The sequence below is a fragment of the Bos javanicus genome, chromosome 14 (genome assembly GCF_032452875.1).
Source record: "Bos javanicus breed banteng chromosome 14, ARS-OSU_banteng_1.0, whole genome shotgun sequence".
Classification (NCBI taxonomy): Eukaryota; Metazoa; Chordata; class Mammalia; order Artiodactyla; family Bovidae; genus Bos; species Bos javanicus.
The window spans coordinates 81,564,634-81,590,234 of NC_083881.1; the positions used below are offsets into that span (position 1 = coordinate 81,564,634).

General features: G+C 43.7%; 1 protein-coding gene across 7 annotated transcripts in view; it reads left to right on the forward strand.

Moving 5' to 3' along the window:
• The window catches only part of COL14A1 (collagen type XIV alpha 1 chain), a 233,440-nt gene that overhangs the window by 74,651 nt on the left and 133,188 nt on the right, over positions 1 to 25,601 (forward strand). For all 7 annotated transcript variants that reach the window (XR_009740970.1, XR_009740971.1, XM_061439527.1 and 4 more), the window contains exons 13-19: positions 1,815 to 1,944; positions 6,136 to 6,275; positions 13,317 to 13,443; positions 15,062 to 15,201; positions 15,922 to 16,054; positions 17,227 to 17,289; positions 19,312 to 19,463. Coding sequence is in view for 5 of the 7 variants with exons in the window: in XM_061439527.1 (XP_061295511.1) it covers positions 1,815 to 1,944; positions 6,136 to 6,275; positions 13,317 to 13,443; positions 15,062 to 15,201; positions 15,922 to 16,054; positions 17,227 to 17,289; positions 19,312 to 19,463 (885 nt within the window). In the remaining 2 variants the exon portion in view is untranslated. The remainder of the gene's footprint in view (positions 1 to 1,814; positions 1,945 to 6,135; positions 6,276 to 13,316; positions 13,444 to 15,061; positions 15,202 to 15,921; positions 16,055 to 17,226; positions 17,290 to 19,311; positions 19,464 to 25,601) is intronic.

Here is a 25,601-nt window from a genome sequence, read left to right on the forward strand (position 1 = left end):
TCCGTCCGTGGGGATTTAGCCGAGCTTCTCCTTTCGCTTGTGTTGGGTCTTCACGGCTGCGGGGGCCGCTCTCCGGTGGCGCTGCGCGGGCTCCTCTTGTGGAGGTTCCTGTCGTGGAGCAGGGCTCTCGGCGTTCAGCCTGCCGTCGTTGCGGCGCACCGGCTCCCGAGCCCACGGGCCGTCGTCGTGGCGCGCGGGGTCCCGAGCACGGTTCAGGCGCTGCGGCGCGCAAGCTTAGTCGCCTTGCGGCACGTGCTGTCCTCCTGGATCGGGGCTCTAACTTTCCCTCTGAAGCACCAGCGAGGCCCTCGCCAGTTTTAAGTCTGATAATGCTACTATACGTGAGCGTGTGGGGACACAGAATCACTCGTCTAAACTGGTATGTCAGTTGGTACAGCTGCCTTGGAGACTAATCTTAAATATTTCATCAAGCTAGATATACACACTCTTTAAGGCATATACTATAGAGTAACGTCCTTCAAGACTTGTCAAGGCAGGCACTTGGTCAGAACAAAATATTGCAAGCAACTGCCATGTTCATTGACAGCATGGAAAATAACTGCATATTTTTAGAAAAGAATCTCATAAGGGAATTAAATAATGTCAACTCTGTCCCTGTATTTCAATATGGATAAATCTTGAAACCAAATATTGCCAGAGAAAAAAATTCCAAAAATGTCACGTTGAATGGTCCATTTATGCACATCATTAAACATACAGAAACGTCTATTTTTTTTTTTAATATTACACACCTATGTAGAAATAAAGAAAAACGTATCAGTGAGATGCACTTCAACATTAGGGCAGAGGTGGTGAACAGAAAGAATGAGAAAGAGTTTGTTTTATGTGACTGTAGTTCTTGTTAAAATAAGATCTGAAGTCAATATGACAAAATGTTGATATTTATTAAATTTGAATGATGGATGCATCAGGGTTTATTATGTTATTTTCTCCACCTTTATATTATATACACTGAGATATTTTTTAATTAAAGTTTTTAATTTGACCCTACCACTGGCAATTGTGTGAGAGGGGACAGTCTGTGGAGTTATTTTTCTTCTTTCCAAAGCGGAAATAAAACCATCCTTGTCACACAGTTGTCACACAACTGAGAATGTTGGCTTATTTGACTGACCCCCAGAGTTAGACATCTGTGTCGGACACGGCTGAAGCGACGCAGCAGCAGCAGCAGCAGCAGCAGCAGCAGCAGCAGCAGCAGGGTTAGAAATATCATCCCCCAAATCAAAAAGCGAATTGCTGATTTGGGCATCCAGTGGGTTGATCTCTTTGGACTCCTGGGAGGGGCTTGCAGTCCAGGTGGACAGGCCCTCTGAATGGGGGCCTCAGTACTGGTCCAGTTTAATGGGACTTGAAGCAAAAATTGGGCCTCCAGTCAGGACTGGCGAGAATGCAGCCAGCAGTGAAGGATGCCCACTTGGCGTCCAGCTCCCCACAGAGCGGCCCGGACCTTACCCTCTTCCTAGAGGACGTTTCTGACTCGTCTCCACCCACGCTCGTCTGGGGACCAAATATCTGACACTTATTCTGGCTGCAGCTGCCACTTGTCCAGATGTAAGGAGTTATCCGACAAGAGCACGCACAGTACATGCAGCTTCATATGGCTTCACAGCATCTGTTTCTAATACAAAATAGCACGAGGCCATGAAAAAAAGGATGACTGGAAACCTGTTTGGTGAAGGGGTTGTGAGGAGATGAAGTCTTGGTCCCTGAGGTCGCACCTGTATTCAGTTGTACTCTGATCAGTGTGAAAAAGGCACGTTGGCAAACGATCTGATAATGTGTGTTCTTTACAGGTGAAAATTGGAGAGACCCACACAGATATTGAGCTGAGCGGGTTGTTGCCCAATACGGAATACACAGTCACGGTGTACGCTATGTTTGGAGAAGAAGCCAGTGACCCCGTTACGGGCCAGGAATCGACACGTGAGTGGCCCCGCCATCCGGGTGAAATGCTGTGATAAGAGCCGGAGCCAGCGTGGGGGCCCTGAGCTAGACATGCGGGCTAGGCTGACGCTCCGGGAGCCAACTGTCTGTAACAACGCGTCTAGTTACCTAGGGGAAGGAAGGGGCGTTGCTTCCCGTTTTGTCATTACTCAGTCACACGGATTCTAGAATTGAACTTGGGCCTCCTCCAGATCAGTGGTCCCCGACCTTTTTGGCACCAGGGATCAGTTTCATGGAAGACAGTTTTTCCGTGGATCAGGAAAAGGGGGTGGTTTCAGGACGGCTGAAGTGTATTACACTTACTGTGTGCTTTATTTCGGATATTACCGCATTGTGATAGCAGCGGGAGAGTCGCACAGCTCCCTGGCGCTCGCCGCTGGCGGCGGGGTTCTGACCGGCCGAGCCCGCAGGCCGTTGACCGGTGAGGTCTCCGTGCGGCCGCCCCGCCGGGCTCACCTGTCCTTGCAGGCGGGCTGGATGCCGTCTCAGCTCCACGTCAGGCCCGCAGGCGTTCGGTTCCCAGAAGGAAAGAAGCTGGACTCCCGCGCGCACGGTCCACGGGAGGGTCTGAGCTCCTCCTGGAGTCGACTGGGCTGCTGGCCTGGCGGAGGCGGGGCACAGGCGGCTGCAGAGAAGGGGACGCCCCGCGGTGGGAGCCCCGCTCTCAGTGACGCCGCAGAGCTGGAGCCGAATGTGGGGGGAAATGTGGGCTTTGGGATCAGAGCTTTCAACATGCGAATCCCAGCGAAAGTCACATTGTGGGTGGGTGACAGTGGGCAAGTGATGGAGCATTTCTGAGCCTGTAAGGGGAGCAACAGTAATCTCACGGCATGTGGTTGATAGAAGATTAAGTACAGTGATACAGCTGAAAGTAATTAGCGCAGAGTTACTCAATAGTTCTTTCTCCCATATTAAAATTATTTTTTCCTAAAAATTTTTGATGTACTTTGTATCTCAGACTATTATCATTATAATTAGTTTTTTAATTGAGTAAAAATTGTATATAAAAGTGTGAAAGTATTAGTCACTCAGTCATGTGTGACTCTTTGCAATGCCATGGACTGTAGCCCGCCAGGCTCCTCTGTCCATGGGATTCTCTAGGCAAGAATACTGGAGTGGGTTGCCATTTCCTTCTCCGGGGGAATCTTCCCAACCCAGGGATTGAACCTGGGTCTCCTACATTGCAGGTGTATTCTTTAACATCTGAGCCCCCAGGGAAGCCCCAAAAGTTATACTGGCAAGCCTGATTTCGGTAATATAGTAATAATATTTTTTAGGAATTGTAAATATTTATCTATTTGAAAATATGATAGAGAAAATGCTGCCCTGGCAAGCTCACAATGCTTTGTCGCCTACCATTAAAAATAGGGGTCTCTTTGTGGTGTCTTGAAGAAGACAGGGCAGGGAGATGGGGTGTCTCACGTCACTCTGAACCTGGGAGGAAGTGAACAGCATGGAGTCTGCAAGTGCTTCGGTCTTGAAGATTCTACTTGAGAAGCATACAAAGAGATGTGATGATAAGGGAGTTTTCTCCTACAACCGTTTTTTTATTAGCCAAGGCTGTGTTCTCTTCCTCTTCAGAGAAAGACCAATGTAATTAAAACAACAAACAACAAAACTGGCAAAGCCCAAGACAGAAAGAGGAAAAATAAGTCAGAAAGCGTCTCATATATCACTTGTGAAAGTCGCTCAGTCGTGTCTGACTCTTTGCGACCCCATGGACTTTATAGTGCATGGAATTCTCCAGGCCAGAATACTGGAGTGGGCAGCCTTTCCCTTCTCCAGGGGGTCTTCACAACTCAGGGATCGAACCTGGGTCTACCTACCACATTGCAGGCGGATTCTTTACCAGCTGAGCCACAAGGGAAGCCCAAGAATGCAGGAGTGAGTAGCCTATCCCTTCTCTAGCCGATCTTCCCGACCCAGGAATCAAACCGGAGTCTCCTGCACTGCAGGTGGATTCTTTACCCACTGAGCTATCAGGGCAGCCTGAATACATCTCTTGACTTAAGTCCTTTTGAGGACTCTGTTGATTTGGAAGGAAAACTTTCCCAACCACGCATCTCTCTTTTTCACTCAGAATACTTATTTCTTTCTACAGTTTTCCCTCACTATTGAAAAGTAGAGTGTTCCTATGAAATCTTTTGTAAGCTAGAATAACAGAAAGCAAAGAAATAGATTTAGGATACATCTTGCTAATGGACGCACAGCAAATCAAGATAAAGCACAGATGCTCAGAAATACAGTTCAAAGCTACGGTTGCCTGATGCTGAGACACTGAGCATAGTCCCAGGAAGGAGCTTGGCAGGGCCCCTCTTGCTACCTGGGGGCCTGTGGTGCACACTGGCTCGATGATGACTTGCTACAAAGCAAAGGCTGAATGTTGTTTTTGCTTTTTGCATTTTTTTGTAAAAGGAAAAATCCTCCTTAGCTTTCTTTCAGTTAGTGAAGCTTTCGTTTAAGCTTTCATTTAAGGCTACTGAAAGGGCCAAGTGCCTGAAGCAGATTTTCAAAACGCAGATACCTTGTGCTTTTAAAAAGTGTCCATGACTCTTTTCCATTAATAGTTGATTTAAAAAAAGGCCTAAAAAACACTGTCCTGGCTGCCTGAGACGGACGCATCTGCGCATTGCTGCACTGCACTGCCGAGTCTAACTGAACCCTAGACAGTGTAGAGCCAAGTGTGCACGCACGTAGATTCTTACTTGCTTTTGTCTCCTACACGTCCTTTCTGGCTGCTTAGGTAGTGAGAGTCACCAGGTCTCTGGGCTCCTAATTGCCATACAACCAGTCTGCCTTGGATTAATGACAGCGTTGGCCTTTAGGGTGAGGAACCATTGTGCTCTGCGGGACAGCTGACCATTGTCACGGGTTCTCGCCTAGGCTAGGCTCTCAAATCTATTGATCGATTGCCTGGGTTATGGATTCCAACTGCTCTCCTGCTTCTACTAACTGTGATCTTGGCCGAGTAACCTCAGATTCATGATCCGTGTAATGGGGCTAATTATAACGTTATCCTTGCTGTCTAATGTTAGGATTTAATGTGGTGATGTGTTACATCTCACACCCTTAGAAAGTATGCAGTCAATCTCAACACCTCTGTTTACTATAAACCTGTAAAAGCTCACAAAACTCTCAAAGATTATTGACAAATTCTAACTTGTTGACTCAGAAAGGGATCCTCAAAGAAGTACAAAAAGCCGTGGAATTGGTAGTGAGGATGTGCGGAAGTATCAACACCTCTTTATACTGTTAAAGCCACAGTGAAGTGTTTACTTTTATCTATTCTCACAAAGCCAGTGGGTTTTATCCGGGGCAAGAGTCCTACTCCTTGATTCAAGAGATATTTACTGAAAACTTTACTCTATTGGAGATAAAGATGGGAACAAAGTTAAATCAGATTCTGTAATCCTTTGAGATGACAGTATATTGGAAAAGAGAGAGAACAGACCAATAAATGTGCAGTAAAGAATGAATCAGGGAAGAGACATAGGTAGAACTGAGGCGGAAGGGTTGTTTTATGTAAGGTGATCATGGAAGGCTTCACTGAGAAGGGGAGATACGTTCAGAAAACTGAATCTCAGATGACTCCAGGGTTTTTGACCTGAGCAATGGGAAAAATGGAGTTTTCATTTCCTCAGAAGGACAGGTTGAGAGAGAAGATTGGAAGAGGTGACAGGAATCAGTGATTCAGATTTGGACATGTTGAGTTGGAAATGCCTAATAGACACCCAAGTGGAGAGGACAGATAAGAAACCGTTGCCACATGCAAAATTGTGGATCAGAGGAATAGAGTGACTTCGCCAGGACCAGATGATTGTTGAGTACAATAGCTAAAATTTAATTTCAAGTTTCCTGGTTTTTGATTCATTGGGTTGTTCATTTATATCAGCAGGAAATGATAGCTTTGACTGGAGAAGAAAGACACAGAAAACTCACCTATACTGCGTTTGCTTCTAAGTGTCTGCAATTCATGGCTACTCGTCACTCTCCATGAGGAAAACTTTTTTTCTCTGTTAATTTGTTAATGTTCTCTGTTACAAGTTATTATCTGAGTGAAAATTTTCATATGTCAGTAGTTTAGGAGTCAAAGATGCTGTGTTTTGCGGGTCCTTTTTACATATATGTTATTTAAAATTTCATTTCTTTTTTATTCCATTTACTGCAAAGTACCCTTAAGCCCACCCAGAAACCTGAGAATCTCCAATATTGGCTCTAACAGTGCTCGGTTAGCCTGGGATGCCACTTCAACAAAGATCAATGGTTATCGAATTATATATAACAACGCTGATGGGACTGAAATCAATGAGGTAAGACTGTGGAATGTGAAGTGTGTTTTTCCAGTGGTTGGGTTTTAGTTTCTTAGGGCTATGAAATCGATCATCCCAAAACACAGTGGCTTGAAACAGTTGCTAGTTATTCATTTTCTCTTGCCATCTTGGTGGGTCAGGAAGTGGATTTGGCTTGAGATAGTAGCCAAACAATGGCTGGAACCGGTGACGTCACAGCGGCTTCCATATCTCTGTCTGGTGCCTGGTCCGGGAAGACTGGACCATCTGGGAGCTGGAACGGCTCTACATTTCAAAGTTGATTGTTTACACGATCCGTTCAGTAAGGGAGCTTTAGGGGAGCCGGACTTTTTAAATGCTGGCTCAGGAGTCCCCAGACATGTCTCCAGAGACACAGAGAGAGTGCTGGATGCCAGCTGTGTCACCTTTGTGAGTTGGCAACAGAAGTCATAGAAATAACACCTCACCTCCCTAGGAGGAGGATCCACGTCCCTGCATGGTTCAAGGTGGGCGGGAGCACAGAGCCCCCCGAGGGCACGTGGCCTGGGAGACAGATGTTGATGCGGCCATCTTCAGGAAATACAGTCGGCCCCAGGGAGTGCGGGTGAGGAAGTGTGTGCCTTCACAGAAGCAGGAAACTGAAGTGCCAGTGTTTGAAAGACCCTAGTTCAGTTAGCTTACATTGAAAACCGAATCATTCAAGTTTTGTGTAGGAAGAAACTTTCAACTAATAGAGTTTATTGAAATCCATGAAGATACAGTCCTTTGCACTCAGTGACTAATACTCTTCAGAAAGCCTTTCCTTGGAAATACATTTTAGCAGGCTAGATAGCAGTTATTTTTATGTTTTTCCCTTATCTTGGTCCAAGAAGCTAAGACAACAAGGGAAATATGTTGGCTTACATCATTTCTATTTCTTGACCAAGTAAAGCATGTATTTTCATATACAGAGACAAGCTTTTTCCTACAATGAAATCCAAGCAATATTTTGCTGAATGTGCCCTCTACAGCATATGGAGTAATGAATGGACAAAAACTGCACATTTGCTAACAGTACAGAAATACTGTTCAATATCTTTTATTAAATCCTCATAAATCCTGAGGGCAAATAATTCTGGTGAAGCTGCACTTATTTATGTGCACTTATTATGTGCACTATATTATTATGCACTTATTAAAATGCTTTGCTTTTGAAGATGAGAACCTGGAGTAGTAAAAAGAAAGAAATGAAAAGCGGCGAGCTATCAGTGTCTCTTTGTTATCAGTGACAAGTAAACTGCTTTCCCAAGGGCTGCAAATTCAGCTGTGCAGGAAGCTTACGTGCATCATGTGAATGAGTGCAGAAACTGCTGCGTCTGCAAAGAAATAGTCTCGCCTGTTTTTCCTGAAACACGAGGCTCCCTTAGGTTGTGTATCATGTTCCCGTTTGGGGGCCCTGCACGTGGCAGAAATTCTCACCGAGAGACTGATGACCAGTGACAACAGACCGTGGGTGACAGTAACAGGGTGCCTGGTGGGCACCGCGTTGCTGGGGAGTGTGTACATATTCACCAAAACCCCATGGGCAGAGGAGCCTGGTGGGCTGCAGTCCACAGGGTCGCGAAGAGTCAGACACGACTGAGCGATTTCACTTTCCCTCTTCAGTTTCATGCACTGGAGAAGGAAATGGCAACCCACTCCAGTGTTCTCCCCTGGAGAATCCCAGGGACGGGGGAGCCTGGTGGGCTGCCGTCTATGGGGTCGAACAGAGTCGGACACGACTGAAGCGACTTAGCAGCAGCAGCAGCAGCATCAAGAGGCAGCCACTGTTAGCTCCTGTAGGGTGTTGCTGCACAGAAATCTGCAGGGGCTGCCAGATCTTGTTCCCCTTGACTATGTGACCAGGGATTTCTTTTTATGTGAAATTTTAAAATGGTGACTCATCAAACAACCAAAATAACATAACCATATTCATTAATATTTGTTCACTTCAAAGCATTCTTATTTGGAAATAATTTTTCATGAACCAAAAATGAACTGTCATATGTGTGGATATATGAACTATATAATTATACATTTTTGTTGAGTGTAATTGACAGGTAATGTTATATTAGCCTCAGGTGTATGACATGATGGCTCAGTATTTGTGAAATGGCCATAAAAGTTCTAGTCAACATACATTTTTCCATTAAAAAATTACAGTTGTGTTCATTGAGAAATACATGTGTTTTTTTTTTTTTTTGCAGTGTTTTTCCTTGGGGACTGCCTCTGGTGCTTGCTATTTCTAATTTGTATTGTGCTGGGAAATTAGAAAACTATGTTTGATAGAACTGAATTTAGAATATGAGTAAATATACCATGCATAAAAATCTGAGAACATCTTTTCTGAATGAAGTGAATAAGTAATGTGTGGCTTTTGTAACATTTCTATGTTGACTGATAGGTTTTTTGGGGTTTTTTTTGGTGTTTGTGTTCTTAATTCGTAGTTTCTATTTAAGCAACTGAGACTGAAGGTTGCTGGACAACTGTCTTATATGAGTCAAATACTACTTTACCTAGTTTTGGAATATATGATTTTAAGGGTGAATATCCCCACCATATTTTGCTTTACTGCTATTCATTTAAACTTTTATTTAAAGATAATGCTGCAATTGGATTGTTAGGAAATTCCCAAAATATCTTGGGATGAACTTTAAAACGTCCCAACTAAAGCCTGCCTGCTACATGACGTGTGATTGATTGTAGAAGCTTTGTTTTCAACTCAGTCCATATTTTCCTGCTTCACTTCCTCTTCCACCTCCCCTCCTTCACTTACTTTTCCTTCTCTCTGTCTTTTCTGCATTACCTCTCTCCCTAACTTTCTGGAGTCCAAAGAAGAAAAATAGAACAGAGCATTTAAACAAACGTTGACGGCGATGGTGATGATAATGGTGATGGTGTGGTGATGATGGCAGCTAATACACGTTGAGTGCTTATCCTGAGTCAGGCTCTGAGATTTTTACAGAGAGCACTTTGTGCAATTTTTATAGAAAAAATTGTTGCCCAAGCCTGACCTGTCAAACTGAAGAAGAAGCTGTCTCAGATAGCACGCCCTGCGAACAGCTTTGGGGAAGCGGGCAAGCATGATGGTGCCCTTTCGGTTTTCTAATGAGAGGCCGCAGGCCCTGGACTCTTGGAGACGGGCCCCGTTTCCGACACAGTGACTCAGCAGCAGAGCCCAGAGCAGAGCCCAGTCCCTGGGTCCTCATCAAGGACTCTCTTCATCCCTCCTGGAAAAGGCTGAAGTTTTTAGTTAGACTGAAAAATTATTCTCAGAAATAGTTGTGTAACAATGAGATCATAGTTATTTGTTACCATTTTCCCAAATTCTTCGCCTACATCTTAAAAGTGCTCCAAATAAAAGCAGTTCCAGAACTTAGTCTGAAGCATATTATGAGAACAAGTGGAAATGACTGACACCTCAAAGTTCTCACTTGATGAAATAAAATGATCAACAATCAATGCATGAAACAGTCTGTTCAGCATCAAATAAAAAGCTTTTAATAAGTAAAACCAGATCTTTTCAATAGATGTATCTGTTGAAAAAAATAGGTAAATGTATATATATATATATTCAATATATAATGCTGAAATACATACACTTTTACATATATATGTACTTATATAGAAGTATATCAAGACCTAAGTATCCATTCCAGTTAATAGTTTTATGACTCCAGGAAGGTTAATGAAGTCTTTGGGTCTCAGGTTCCTTGTTTGTAAAACAGTCATTATACACCTAGTGAGAGGGAGGAGGAGGCAAAGTAAAGCAATGAACGTGAGGCCCCCGACATAGTGTGAGTGCCCAGTAAACCTTAGCCAGTATGGTTAAAACAGCAGAAAGCAATAGGTGAGTATAGTTTAGAAGAACAACTTGAACTCATATTTTAAGTATGGATCTGTCTTTCCTGTGAGTTTAAATAATGGAGCCCAACTGTAACTGGTATTTACAACCAGAGAATTTGGAGTGTGAAGCGCTTATGTTTTAAGTCTTAGGAACTGGCTGACTTTCCCTCGGGCAAGTTCCCTAACTTTTTGGAGTCTCATTTTCCCCATCTTCCGATTAGGAGTGAGAATTAGCTACCTTATAAGGCTGTGGTGAGGAGGAAGTACAACCGGGGCACGTACAGCGTGCGGACCAGAGGAAACGCCAAATGCTAAGAATCACCCACAGTATCATCAGGCCTAGATTCAGAAGAGACAATACTTGTTTTCAGTTAACTCTGGCTCTGTAGCCAGTGCCCTGGCTGAAAATGACAGCTCACGATTGTGTAACTTGGGCAGGCTCAGCAGGTCCGCTGGTCTCTGCTCCTTGTGGTGTCAGCTAAGGTGACTCCTGCGTTCATCTGGGAGCCCGGCTGGGCTGGGACTTCCAAGATGACTTCACTCCCATGTCTGGGGTGGCTGAGAAGGTTGGGCTTGGCTGTTCCTCTTTAGCAGCGTGGCGCAGAGTTCCAAAGTCATGAAGAGGGAAGCTCGTTTCCCCGGGGCTGGCAATCTTTCTTTATGATCTGCAGTCAGTTCCTTTGAGATGCCTACAGTCTCTGTGTTAACTGTTTGTTCAGATGAACCCTTCGCGTAATCTCTTATAAAATGGATTTTTTGTGCCTATGTCTCAATTTCCATTTACTTATTCTATTCACTCAATATATTTATATATAATTATATATATATATATAATTCAATATACAATATTAAAAAAGCTAAACAAGATCCTGCCCTCAAGAGGCTTACACGCTATGTTGGAAATAGTATCTTGTACTTAGGAAATAAAATGATTCCACGCTGGGATTGGTGCCAGGGAGGAAACAAGCGCACTCCCTGTTAGGGAGGCCAGCGGTTAGGACTCTGTGCTGAACTGCAGGGTCCATGCCTGATGCGGAGTGAAGATCCTGCAAGCCACAGAGTGTGGTCAAAAACAAGAAAGGAAAAGATTTATAAAAAGGATAGTGTTAAAGAACCATCCTACTGAGACCGCTGGAGAGATGAACACCTCCCTACCAGGAGATGAAATATAAGCACAACCCTAATGTTGGTGGCGAAGGGCTTATTTTGAAAACAGCCCAGGAAATAGGGTCCCAGACAGAATGAACTGCATCTGCACAGGTCCTGAGGTGGGAAAACTTGGATAGAAGGTTGTTGTGGCTGATCAGGGATTTCTCTTCTTATGTGAAACTTGCCAATTAAAAAATGTGGGCTCATTGAACAATTTAAATAACACAGCAGCTGTGCTCACCTCCACCTGCATGCTTGTTCATCTGTATAACTCCTGTAGAGGCTATCGTACATGACTGGCTCCTCCTCGCAAAGCTGGCTGTAATCATTGTGCACTTTGCATTAGCATTGCAAAACCGTGTGTACTTCACTTACTATAGCTGTAATGAATGGAAATAATATTGGTTGCAACAACATCTTAAAAATTAACTGATAGGTATTTTACTTAACTGGAAAAGGTCAGTTTTCATTCCAATTCCAAAGAAAGGCAATGCCAAAGAATGTTCAGACTACTGCACAATTGCACTCATCTCACACACTGGCAAAGTAATGCTCAAAATTCTCCAAGCCCAGGCTTCAACAGTACATGAACCGTGAACTTCCAGATGTTCAAGCTGGATTTAGAAAAGGCAGAGGAACCAGAGATCAAACTGCCAACATCCGTTGAATCATTGAAAAAGCAAGAGAGTTCCAGAAAAACATCAACTTCTGCTTTATTGATTACACCAAAGCCTTTGACTGTGTGGATCACAACAAATTGTGGAAAATTCTTCAAGAGATGAGAATATCAGACCACCTTACCTGCCTCCTGAGAAACCTGTATGCAGGTCAAGAAGCAGCAATTAGAACTGGACATGGAACAACAGACTGGTTCTAAATTGGGAAAGGAGTATGTCAAGGCTGTATATTGTCACCCTGCTTATTTAACTTCTATGCAGAGTACATCATGAGAAATGCTGGGCTGTATGAAGCACAAGCTGGAATCAAGATTGCCGGGAGAAATATCAATAACCTCAGATATGCAGTTGACACTACCCTTATGGCAGAAAGTGAAGAAGAACTAAAGAGCCTCTTGATGAAAGTGAAAGAGGAGAGTGAAAAACTCAACATTCAAAAACCTAAGATTGTGGCATCCGGTGCCATCACTTCATGGGAAGTAGATGGGGAAGCAACGGAAACAGTGACAGACTTTATATTTTTGGGCTCCAAAATCACTGCAGATGGTGACCACAGCTATGAATTAAAAGGCACTTGCTTCTTGAAAGAAAAGCTATGACCAATGTAGACAGCATATTAAAAAGCAGAGACATTACTTCTCCAACAAGATCCATCCAGTTAAAGCTATGGTTTTCCAGTGGTCATGTATGGATGTGAGAGTTGGACCACAAAGAAAGCTGAGAACTGAAGAACTGATGCTTTTGAACTGTGGTGTTGGAGAAGACTCTTGAGAGTCCCTTGGACTGCAAGGAGATCCACGCAGTCCATTCTAAAAGAAATCAGTCCTGAATATTCACTGGACGGACTGATGCTGAAGCTGAAACTCCAATACTTTGTCCACCTAATGCGAAGAGCTGACTCATTTGAAAAGACCCTGATGCTGGGAAAGATTGAAGGTGGGAGAAGGGGACGCCAGAAGACGAGATGGCTGGATGGCATCACCGACGCAATAGACATGGGTTTGAGTAAACTCCAGGACTTGGTGATGGACAGGGAGGCCTGGTGTGCTGCAGTCTATGGGTCTCAAAGAGTCAGACACAACTGAGCAACTGAACTGAACTGATTTTATTTAAGGATATGAGATCAGAAATGTGAATATATAAATTCACTATCTCTTTTTTTAATGGAAGTAGAGTTGACTTACAGTGTTGTGGCTGCACAGCAAGTTGATTCGGTTACACACGTAGATGGATGGCTTCTTCTTTGTATCTTTTTCCATTGTGGTTTATGATTCAGCATCTCCTTTGTAGCACTTAGACTACTCGTGCCGTCAGCCGGGTGGCCAGCAGCCTGGACCGCATCTGACAGGCTGTTATGACCTCTCTCTTGCAGGTTGAAGTCGACCCTGTTACTACGTTCCCTCTGAAGGGCTTGACGCCCCTCACCGAATACACTGTTACCATTCTCTCCATCTATGACGAGGGCCAGTCCGAACCTCTGACTGGAGTTTTTACCACAGGTCAGTCTTACTATGGTTCGAAAAGTTTCCAGGAGTAGCTGTGTGGAAACCAGAAGCTGGAGAGCTTCTTCAAGGGTGATTTTGAGGAGATTGTGTTTTAGATATTTATGCATTGGCTGCATCAGATCTTGGTTGCGGCATGGGGGTCTTCAGTTGCAGCACACGCAGCCTCAGTTGCTTCCTGTGGGGTCTAGTTCCCTGACCGGGGATGGAACTCTGGCCCCCTGTATGCAGAGCGCAGAGTCTCACTGCATGGCCGTGAGGGAAGTCCCCCCAAGAGATTGCATTTTAATTTTTATTTATTTTATACTATTATTACCCAATGGGTGGTATTAGCCGAGTAGAATGCCTACTGGTTAAGTATTTTCTCTCAAGGCAAAGAGCGACAGACGTCTGAGTTCAAAGGTCTTTGCTAAATAAAAGTCTGCACCGTTTTCTTCCTAATCTCACGCTGTTTCTTTTGTTCTAGTGACATAAAATTTTCACATTTCTTCCACTGATATGTGTGTATATTAATTGAACTTCCAAAATTATAGCTCTTCAACAGGTTTTGTTTGCCCTACAAAAATGACAGGTACATGCCATTTAACCTAATGCATCAGTCTGTAGCCAATTAGGTATTTTCATGCTGCTTGGCAATAGTCATACAAAAATATGGCATATTTTAAATACTAAAATAAAAAATAAAGCACGAATGCACTATTTTTCTTTTCTGTATATACCCTGTAGTCATTCAATAAATGTAACTTTTTTTTTTTTTGCCTCTTGGTGGAAAAATTCTGTTGTTTGCTTTCCAGGCTTTATTAATTGCACTTGGAAACAAATTTAGTGCTGTACTAAGAAGAGAAGGTAATTTGGAAAGAGATAAGAAATAAAGGGGATTGTGAAATAATGTTCACAGAGAAGAGTTCAGTGATTTTGAAAAATCTCCCAAAGGCTAACTCTAGTTGGAATTCTCATGATATCCTGTCAAAGAGTTTTAAAACCTCTGATTTCAAATAATAAAAATCAATGAGTTACAATTCACTTTGGGTGTAATTAGATGTTATGGTCTTTGTTGCGTATCCCAGAAGCGTGTAAACAGTGTAATAGTGGATGTCTGATAAATGATATTTCAATTTGATGGCAGCCATATGTACAAAATTAGAAGGATGAATGTTCTTCTCTGGATTTAACTTATTACTAAAGAGTGATTCAGGCATGAGAGGTGATAAAGCTAGAAGTGACATTTCTCAGGCTTCTAAGGCATCATTTTATTAATTTCTTCAAAATACTTGGAAAAGTGTAACTTTGTAAAATAACAAATGTGGCACTCTGATTTTTTTATAATTAATGAAAAGAGCCAAATAGAGACTCCAAGAGTTCTGGAAAGTACTAAAAAACTGTAAAAGTCTGCTGTGTCTCCGGTCTCCCTAACTTACACTGTGGGTAAACGCTGGACACAGGAACGCGAGCCCACACTGGACTGATTGGCGCTTGCTTTCCCCGCTTCCACGTGCTTTCCTGAAACAAGGGATTCGCCAGAGCCTTCTCTACCTGGGGCCCCTGGTGGGCTGCTTGAGTTACGGGTCTCTTGCCGTCTCTGTCCCCTAACAGAATCTCCCCGCTTGGCTTACAGAGGAAGTTCCAGCCCAGCAGTACTTGGAAATTGACGAGGTGACGCCAGACAGCTTTCGAGTGAGCTGGCACCCGCTGTCGGCGGACGAGGGGCAGCACAAGCTGATGTGGATCCCAGTCTACGGGGGCAGCACCGAAGAAGTGAGTGGTCTGAGGTCGAAAAGTACTCCAGAGCGTCTTATCTGGCTTCCCTGGTAGCTCAGCGGTAAAGAATCCGCCTGCAGTGCGGGAAACGCGGGGTCGATCCCTGGGTCAGAAATATCCCCCAGAGAAGGAAATGGCAACCCATTTCCTTCCAACTCCAGCATTCTTTTCTGGGAAATCCCATGGACCGAGGAGCCTGGTGGCTACAGTCCACAGGGTCACAAAGAGTCGGACACAACTTACTGACTAAATAGCAACAGCAACAATTTTATTAGGAAGCGAATGCCCAGTGCTGGCATTTGAGTTGGTTTTTGTATTAAAATACATTGAGAATCCCAGAAGGACTCAATACTTTGCATGACCTGGAGTTTTATAAATGTCAAATCATATGATTTTTCTAAGATCAAAACGCATTTTTTTTAGGGCTTTAGTTATAAGTGTTACATATTTCCAGTATCTTTGATTTTCATAAATGACACTTAATAAAACTTCTGAAATGCTGCTTTTGCAATATTAATCATTCCTTTGCTGAGAGAATTGAAAGGAAAAAAGGCTCTGGTTTGACTTTAAAATTGAACTCAGTGGCCCTGGAGTTCCTTATGCTTAGTTATTTTTTGCTTACACTTGGGATAGCATCTTTGCTTTTCATTATTTTTTCTTAACTTTCTCTTCTGTTATTCAAGTAAACCTGGTTGCTAAGGACCAAATACCTTTCAGGTTGTCCTTCAAGAAGACCAAGACTCATATGTTATCGAAGGCCTGGAGCCTGGCACTGAGTATGAAGTCTCCCTGCTGGCTGTACTGGACGACGGGAGTGAGAGTGAGGTTGTGACTGCTGTTGGGACCACACGTAAGTCTTAGTCAGGCCACGGTGAACTTCACCAGCTCCCACCATTTATTCTGACACCCTTTTCACCCTCCTGGGTTCCCTGCCCGTCAGCCTTACTCCTGGCTTCAGAAACTTTGTCCCTAGAATCCTTCACACATCTTCACCTTTAATGAAATCAGTGTGCAGAGCACCTTAGACTCTTGGTCTGTCATCATCTAAAGGCAGGGACCGTATCTGTATTGTGCACCATTACATCCCCAACACTTAACACAATTCGTGGCATATTTTAACTGTGCAATGAATACTTGTTGAATGGAGGAATGGGTGAATGGATGGAAGAATAAATGGATGGATGGATGGATGAAATAATTTATAACTGAATAAATGAGCAAATCAGATAAATGTAGGGCAGAAGTGTCTAGGAGTTTCTGGAAAATCCCAAGTTGATCTTGGTTCCAAGGATCTTGCACAAAATTCGCTTGCTGATTCATTCATCCCTTCATTTTTTAAATATGAGGTAATAACCACACGTTGTCTTTGATTGGGTTCCCTGGAGCCAGATTCTGAAATAGAAAATTGCATCCAGAAGGTTTGTTGAGAGTGTAGTCGGGAGATGCGTCTGTAAAGAAACAAGGATGAAAGGATAGGGAACAGGGAAAGGCTAAAACTGAGCCCTCAGGATATTCTGTTAGAAATTCTGCACCTGGCGTGGCCCTTCTGAGTGCTCCCAAATTGAGTCAAAGGGCTGGGTCTTTGTACTCCATGTCATTGGAGGTAGCCCATCCCCTGGCAGAGTCTGCAGTCTCAGACAAGGCAAGTCCAGGGGTCTGAGCCAGTATTCTAGAAGCTGCGGGATGAGCATGTTGACCTCAATAGCCCTTCTGTCCTCTGGTTGCCCAGTGTGGACACAGAAATCGCAGATGCGCTTCTTACTGTCTGCCTTGCTGCTCCTGCTTGGCAGCCCCTTTACAGCTGCTTGATTTCCTTTAATCATCATGATTAGGCCCCATTTCAAAGTGGATTTCACATTTTATAGATGTAATTTTCAATATGATGGCAGGTGTCTGTGATTAGAAACTTCTTCAGGTTATAGTTTCCTTGTCTGCCTTTTCTTTGAAAACTCTAAAATGCTATACACAAATATATAGAGTTATCATCATTAGAGAAGTTTAAAGTCATGAATACTTTTTTAGTTGACAGTTTTTGGACAGAACCACCTACGACCGAAGAAGCCCCTACCAGACCTGTGACATCAGGTAAGAGCAAACAGAAGCCCAAGTACCCGTAAGAAGAAGAGTTTGTTCTAAGCAGAAGTTATGTTATCCCAGTTTTACCTGATTTATATTATTGTTAGGAACAGGGCATGCAGGGTCAAATTTCTCTCCTGTTAGAACTGTCCACCTCTTATCCTTGAGTGCTGATCGGTCTTCCAGTCTACGCATCGTTGTCCCCGTGGCGTTCTCTCTGTTTCTTGTCTTCATTTGGATTTCCATCTAATCGTTTAGAGGATGTTAGCGTGAGCAGCCCCAAGCAGTCTCTGCTCTGCTTTTGAGCTCAGTAACTCCTCCTGATGCTGTCTGTTGAGGATTGTTCCCGGGGGTGACTGAGACCCGGCTGTGTACCGGTCTTACATCAGTTATTTCCTCTCTCAATCTAACTTCCCCTCCGTCACCATACAGCACCCAACTAGCTGTCGGAGTCAGCTAGATAGAAGCCTGATGAGGTTTATTTCCGACTTAAAACGTTTCAGTGGATCTCCGTTATCATCCACGTATCCATCGTTCACGGATTCGCTCTTCAGTTCACCTTTTTACTGAGCCCTTCCTTACGCTCGCAATCTCTTTCCATAACCCCCGGAATGCTTCCTGGTGAGAGCCTGTTTCTCTTCCTGCCTTCAACCGTAGCGGTGTTTTTCGCGCTTTCCCGGTACCCTCCTGTCGTCTAGAGCGCCTCGTCCTGAAGGGGAGGCGCTGCGCTCTGCACCCACACCCCGGTCCCCTCCCGCAGTCTTGCCCAGGAAGGTCCTTCGTCTGCCTCCTCTGGGACGCGTCACTATTTCTGTTGCGTGTTAAGCATTTGTGTCTTAAAGGCCTGACACCGTCTAACATACAGGAAAAGTTCAGTGAGTGAGTGCTGAATGGCAGTAAGTGAATGAAGAGAGGAGTCAGTGGAGGTGGAGAGATCGGAAGGGAGTTAGCACGAGAGGGAGAAGAGGAGATGGGACAAATGAGAGCCGTCGCTGTGGGAGACGAGAGGAGACGGTCAGAGAGCGCGGGTGGAGGCGGAGACCCCAGCGGAGGGTAGCGTCCACGCGGGCTGAGCGCAGGTGGAGGCGCAGAGACCCGGAGGAAGGGTAGTGTCCCCACCGGCTGAGCGCAGATGGCGGCGGAGAGACCCCGGAGGAAGGTAGTGTCCACGTGGGCTGAGCGCAGATGGAGGCGGAGAGACCCCGGAGGAAGGGTAGCGTCCACTCAGGCTGAGCTCAGGTGGAGGCGCAGAGACCCGGAGGAAGGGTAGCGTCCACGCGGGCTGAGCGCAGATGGAGGCGGAGAGATCCAGAGGAAGGTAGTGTCCACGCGGGCTGAGCGCAGATGGAGGCGGAGAGATCCAGAGGAAGGTAGCATCCCCGCGGGCTGCGTGGATCGAGGCCGCCGCGGTGGGAGACGTGTGCTTTGAGTGACGGGTGTTAACACGAGGAACGGCCGGGGAGCGTTCCTGGGGTCCAGGATTGAAGACTCTGTCTCCCAGGGCAGGGTATGGGTTTGAGTCCTGGTTGGAGAACCAAGGCCCACATGCTGCGGCCAACATTGTTTAAGAAATCTAGCAATAAAAAGAGAAACAGGTGAGTAGGTGACGGGTGTGTGTGTCGGATGCTGCCTTGCACACCGAGCTCGGCCATGTGGGACCCTTGCCCTGCTTCTCCCGCGCAGACTGACGAGAGTTCTCACTGTCGTGCCCCGCTCGGGGCTCCCCTTTTCGTTATCGAGACTGAGAGCTGCTCCCCGGTTCCCTTTACCAGTGTACACAAAGCGTGGGGGTTTTGAGGGGTCCACGGACTCACCTTGAAAGCATCTTTTAAACCCATTTTTATTTGCTGTTAATCGGGGTCCTAGCTCCCGGTTAACCACTGAAGCTGAGCAGTTCTTGTTTCTCCTGGGTCTGCATAACAGAGATATAATAAATGATGCTTGTTGCCATGTCCACAGATCACCTCTGTAGCTCATTTTGGAATAAGATGGATAAAAAGTTCTTTAAATCCCTGGTTGTGTCTATTCCAGTTTTCCGCACCGGAATCAGGAACCTGGTGGTAGATGCTGAGACCACTTCTAGCCTGCGGGTAGCCTGGGACATTTCAGACAGCAGTGTACAGCAGTTCAGGGTGACCTACCTGACTGCTCAAGGGGACCCAGCGGAAGAAGTGCTGGGAACGGTGTGTATCAACAGAGCTGATGAGCCCCTCTGTGTCTCCTGACTAACCAGGCCAGCGCGCTGTGAATGCAAGCTTTACGCTCATTTCTTCATCTCTCTGGAAACTAATGTTTTTGTTTGACCCACACTTGATGACTTTTCTCTCTCTGAAACTGACCATCTTTGTAACCTGCTCTAAATAGATAAAGCATCTGAACCTTCTTTACCCCTTTGCTTCTGTTGCCTTGACAACTTGCTAGAGCACAAAAATTGGATCATAAATAGTCCATTATACACTTGTCTCTGTGCATGTGTGTGCATACTTCTGATATATAAACTTTTAATATATAAACATATATATATACACACGTATATAATTTTTGATGGTGAGAATCTGATTAAAAGGTTCAGCAAAACAGAGCTCAAAGGTCTTCTTTATGTAGTTGTAGTGTTCCTAATAAAATGCCCTCCATTAACAATTGGTTGTATTTTTCCCTGACACTGACTCTGTTTGAGCAGGTTTATAGTCATTTCTAATGTATTCTTAATCATGAGTGTCTTCATGAGGGATTTAGATTTTTGTGTGTTTTCTTTGTTTCATCTCTGTTTTTTTTTTTTCCTCTGTTGAAAACCTGGGTACCCTCTTTTTTAATTAAGAAATGAAGTGTTTTCGTTTTTAAAATTTTAAAAATCATATAATTTTTAAAGGTTACTTGCCATTTAGTTAGTACACAATATTGGCTACATTCCTGTGTTGTACACTATATCCTTGAGCCTGTCTTAAAAGCATGAGCAACATCATTATCCTTTCTTTCTCTTCCTCACTTATAAAGCCTTTGATGGCAAATTATTGTATTTTTATGATACATAAACAATTGTTGGAGCTCCAGATTCTTTCAGGAAAGTCCTTAATTTCGGGCTGATGGATGAATTGCCGTAAAACACAGTGATAACACAGTGGGCAATAAGCAGGTCCACTGTGAATGACCAGAAGGTCCATGGAATTGGTCTGGGGGCAGTTTTGGAAAGTTAATGGACGCTTGAATAAAACAGGTTGAGTTATAAATTCACTCAGATTATAGATTTCAAATGATACATGATTGGAACATACCAAAAAGCTAAAATTGTGCTTAACCATGGCGACTGAAGACATAATTTGGATGTTTCATTTTTTCCTGTTATTGTCCTCGTATTTTAATCTAGTCCCTAAAATGAAGCCCATAAAAACTTCCCAGAGTGAGAGCTTTGTTTTTTGGTTTTTGTTTCTACTCTTTCCAAGAAACACATTAAGCTTCTTGCTAAATATTCCCACTAATTTGGAATGAGTAACAGTTTAATCTTGTGTGTGCACTTGTAAGCCATACAAGGTAAAATAATAATAATATTTACTTTGGATCGTCTCTAGATAATTTTCCCTTTGCTAGTTTCTTTCATTTCACACTGTTTATTTTGAAACACTTGGACACCTAGATGAAGGAAAAAAAGTTCAAATGTCTTCAACACATATGTGCCCCAGTTAAACAAACGTGTAATAAAATGAAAAATATTTGATAAAATGTGATGGTAATTATTTACTGTGCAGAAGTGTGTTTGCTATGCAAAAGAAAGTATTTTAGAATTTTTTAACTATCAAGACCCTTTAGTGAATTCCAATGAAATTGAATTTGTGCACTCTTTATTTACAGACATATTTTCTGGGACTCTACTGGGGAGTAATTGAGAATTTATATCTGTGTTTTATGAAACATTACTGCTATATAAATGTAATATATTATTGGAGACAGGAAGTGTGTGCATTTAGATTATAAAACAAAGGTATGTCAGGCACTTGAACTATATTATTAATAGCTCCCACCTACCAAATGAATATCTTAAATATTTTCTTTTTTTAAATTTTTTAAAGTATAATTGATTTACAGTGTTGTGTGGGTTTTTGCTCTGCCGCAGAGTGATTCAGTCACACACACACACACTCTTTTCGTCATGGTTTATCCCCCCTGTGCTGTACAGAGGGACCTTGTTTATCCATCTTGTATGTGACAGCTTACTGTCACATGAGGCTAACTCCAGCCTCAGCTCGACCCCTCCCTCATCCCTGCCCCCTGACAACCACAAGGTCTGTTCTCTGCGTCTGTGAGACTGTTCACGTTAGGTGAGTAAGTCCAGCCAAATGAATGATTAAAATAATGAGGCTGACAGGGAAAGACAGAGGGCTTAAACATGTTACAAATGTGGGAAAGGAAATGTGTCCGGATAGGAGAAACGCCTCTTACCATCTTTCCAAATCTTCTTTAGCTATAAAACCTTATTAAATTTATCCAAGGAAATGCCAAGATAAAGTACCAAAGTTGGAGAATAGTATAGATCTATGGTAAACCAAATTCAAGCTTTAATATATATAAAACAAGGGGAATTAACTTTACTTTTCCAAATGAGGTTAAGTGAAATATTTCTATATTTTCTAAGCATAATCAAATCTATGAAATATTCCCAATAAAAAGCTTTCAAACCCTTAGAAAGTAAAACTCCCTGTCAAATATTTCATAAAGACTGACTTTCAGCTCTGCTAAGAAATGGAGCCATGACAGTGACCTTGCCCTGAGCTTTGTTGGCAGTGGAGGGAGGTCTCACGTGTCTTTATTTGTGAAAGGCTGACCAGGATTCCAGACTTTTCTGGATCCTACCCGAAAAATCTAAAACTGTGCACTGAATTTTAAGTTGCAGGAAATATTCTAGAGCAGGGATAGTCAGAATGTAGATCAGTCTCCTACAAGATAAGCTTGATATTAACATTAAGTTTTTAAAAACATTTATAGCAATTTGACATTGCTGGAATATTCAAGAATATGATATGTTTTAGCAATTTTGTTTTATTATATTTTATAAGAATACTGATCTTCAGGGGTTGGAATTAAAACAACAGCACCAACCCCACCTAATCCTTCACCATAGAAAGCATGATAATCACTTTACAGAAACAGAACTTTCTAAGACAGCAGCAAAATGAGACATGGGGAATCCTCTGTCTACAGTGGGAACCTCTTGCTGGATGAGATCCAGTTCTGAAGAGCTTTGAGCAATAATGGAGCTAGACATGGAGTAGCGTATTTGAAAAATTAAAAACGTGACGTTTACTGGTTAGATTTGCATCTCATTTAACCATGAGTGTCTTTTATAGAATTGTTTCATAAACAAAACCATCATCTGCTATGACCTGTAGCATGTGTTTTTAATGGGTGCCCATCTCTTTAAAATAGTTTTACTGAAGTATAGTTGGTTTACAATGTTGTATTAGTTTCAGCGTACAGCAAAAGGATGTGGTTACACATGTACATATGTCCATTCCTTTTCAGATTCTTTTCCCGTACAGATTGTTACAGAATGCTAAGTAAATTTCCCTGTGCTATACTGTAGGTCCTTGTGGGTTATCTATTTTATATACAGTAGTGTGTGTATGTTAATCTCAGGTTCCTAATTTGTCTCCCCCACCACGTTTCCCTTTTGGTAACTATAAGTTTGTTTTCAAAATCTGTGAGCCTTTTCGGTTTGTAAATAAGATAATATATATCATTTTTAAAATTAGATTCCTCATATGCGTGATATCATATGATATTTGTCTTTCTCTGTCTGACTTACTTCACTCAGTATGATAGATAATCTCTAGGTCCATCCAGACTGTTGCAAATGGGGTCATTTTCATGGCTGAATGATGTTCCTTCGTGTATACGCACCACGTCTTCTTTATCCATTCCTCCGTCAGTGGCCGTTTAGGCTGCTTCCATGGCCTGGCTGTTGTAAATGGTGCTGCAGTGAGCACTGGGGTACATGTATCTTTTCAAATTGTGGTTTTCTCCGGGTATATGCTCAGGAGTAGGATTGCTGGCAATGGCACCCCACTCCAGTACTCTTGCCTGGAAAGTCCCATGGATGGAGGAGCCTGGTGGGCTGCAGTCCATGGGGTCGCTAAGAGTCGGGCACGACTGAGCGAGTTCACTTTCGCTTTTCGCTTTCATGCATTGGAGAAGGAAATGGCAACCCACTCCAGTGTTCTTGCCTGGAGAATCTCAGGGACAGGGGAGCCTGGTGGGCTGCTGTCTATGGGGTCGCATGGAGTTAGGGTTAGGGCACGACTGAAGCGACTTAGCAGCAGCCACAGCAGCAGGATTGCTGGATCATATGGTAGTTCTATTTTAGTTTGTTAAGGAAGCTCCAGACTGTTCTTCATAGAGAACAAATTTACATCCCATCAACAGTGCAGAAGCGTTCCCTTTGCTCTGCACCCTCTCCTCTCCAGCATTTATTGTTTATAGATTTATGATGATGTCCATTCTGACCGGCAGTGTGGGGTGATACCTAATTGTCATTTTGATTTGCATTTCTCTAATACTTAGGGATGTTGAGCATCTTTTTATGTGCTTCTTGGCCATCCATATGTCATTTTTGGAGAAATGTCTGTTTAGATCTTCTGAGTGGGCGCTCATCTTTACCTTGCTTTGCGCACACAAGCAGAGGCCCAGTAGAAGGGACTTTGCATACCCAAGAGAAGGTTTATGTTTTATTCTTGGGAGTGAGTACCATGAGGACAAAGAGGTTTTCATAGTGCAGTCAGCTGGAACAGAGGGCAGTGGTTAAAAAAGGGCTCAGAGCAGATACTCAGGATTTCAATATGGCCTTTTTGTGTGTGGGTGTTTCGTTGCTCAGTTGTGTCCAACTCTTGGCAGTGCTATGGACTGTAGCCTGCCAGGCTCCTCTGTCCATGGGATTCTCCAGGCAAGAATACTGGAATGGGTTGCCATTCCCTTCTCCAGAGGTCTTCCTGACCCAGCGATGGAACTTGCATCTCCTGCATTGCAGGCAGATTCTTTACCACTGAGCCACCTGGGAAGCCCATGGCTTTTTTTTTTTTTACCCAATAGCTATATGAGTCTCAGTTTCCTCATCTATAAAATGAGAGTAATGATACTTCTTACCTCAAAATGCTGTGGTGAAGAGTGAGTTACTGCAATTGGATACTTAGAGCAGTACTTGGCAGATAATAACAGCTAGCTAAATGAGCGCTATTGCTATAAACCCCAGAAACTGCTGCCTGGCAGGTTAAACGAGCCCTGCAGGACAGCCCCACAGCTTCCAGTGCCCTGCAGGCCACATCTGATTGGTCCCAAGTCCGTGTGCTTCTCAGTTTGAGAGGTGACCTTATATAAGGAGCACCAGCATGGGTGGGTAGATAGGCACACAGCTTGGAGTCAAAGCGCAGGCTCTGGGCTCCAGAGGGTTATATAGAAAAGAAATGCCCTAAAGGAAGCTACATGGTGGATGAGACCAGACAGGACAACTGCGATTCTTTTTTAACGTCTTCTTAATGCGGGGTTATCCAACTCCTTCTAGAGTAAAGCAGAGCTCCTTGTGTAAAATCTCCCTCCTAGGACTGCATCAGTACCACCCTGGATATTCAATGTCATTCCATATGAGGAGCAAAATCATATTGCTTTAGTATAAATCACCTAGTGCAGACTTCCTCTCTTTATATTAACCCCCTACCCCGGCTGCTTTTAGAGCTTAGCAATGTCTTAGCGACAGCTGCTTCTGAGTTCAACTCGAGGCTTTCTAGGGCTTATTCCATGATGTATAGGTTCCTTCCCTCATCCAGAAGTAGACAGCACGCCCTCTGCCTGCTGGCTTTTTACCCAGCTCTTAAATCCAAAACCAGCTCCAGCTGTCCCAGTCTTGTGACTCCCTGAAACTAGTTTGGGTCAGTTCTTACATCCTAGCATGTTTTTCCAGCCATGATGAAGTCTTTCAAATGGCCCAGAAATGTGCCAGCATCTAACTGCTGAAGCCTGGGGAGAATGTTTTGTGGCCTTAGTATTAAGAACATGTGGCTTTTCTGGTCCATATGTTCTTTTAGGGATGGCAGGATTCGCTACACGGAGCGTGGCACCAGTGTGTGGGTGGTGTCCACCCCACTGCTGGATTTTAGTTTCTGCAGACTTTAGAGTCAGAGGAATGGTGATTTCATATTGAGGAAGACCTCTCCTTTCAGAAGTAAAAGAAACTGCAACCTTTCTTAGTGTCACCGGTAAATATCTTTTGGCTCGGAAATCTGGGATTTAACGTGTGGTTGTGGTGTTCTTGGCTAGCATCCACCCTGAAATACTGGGAT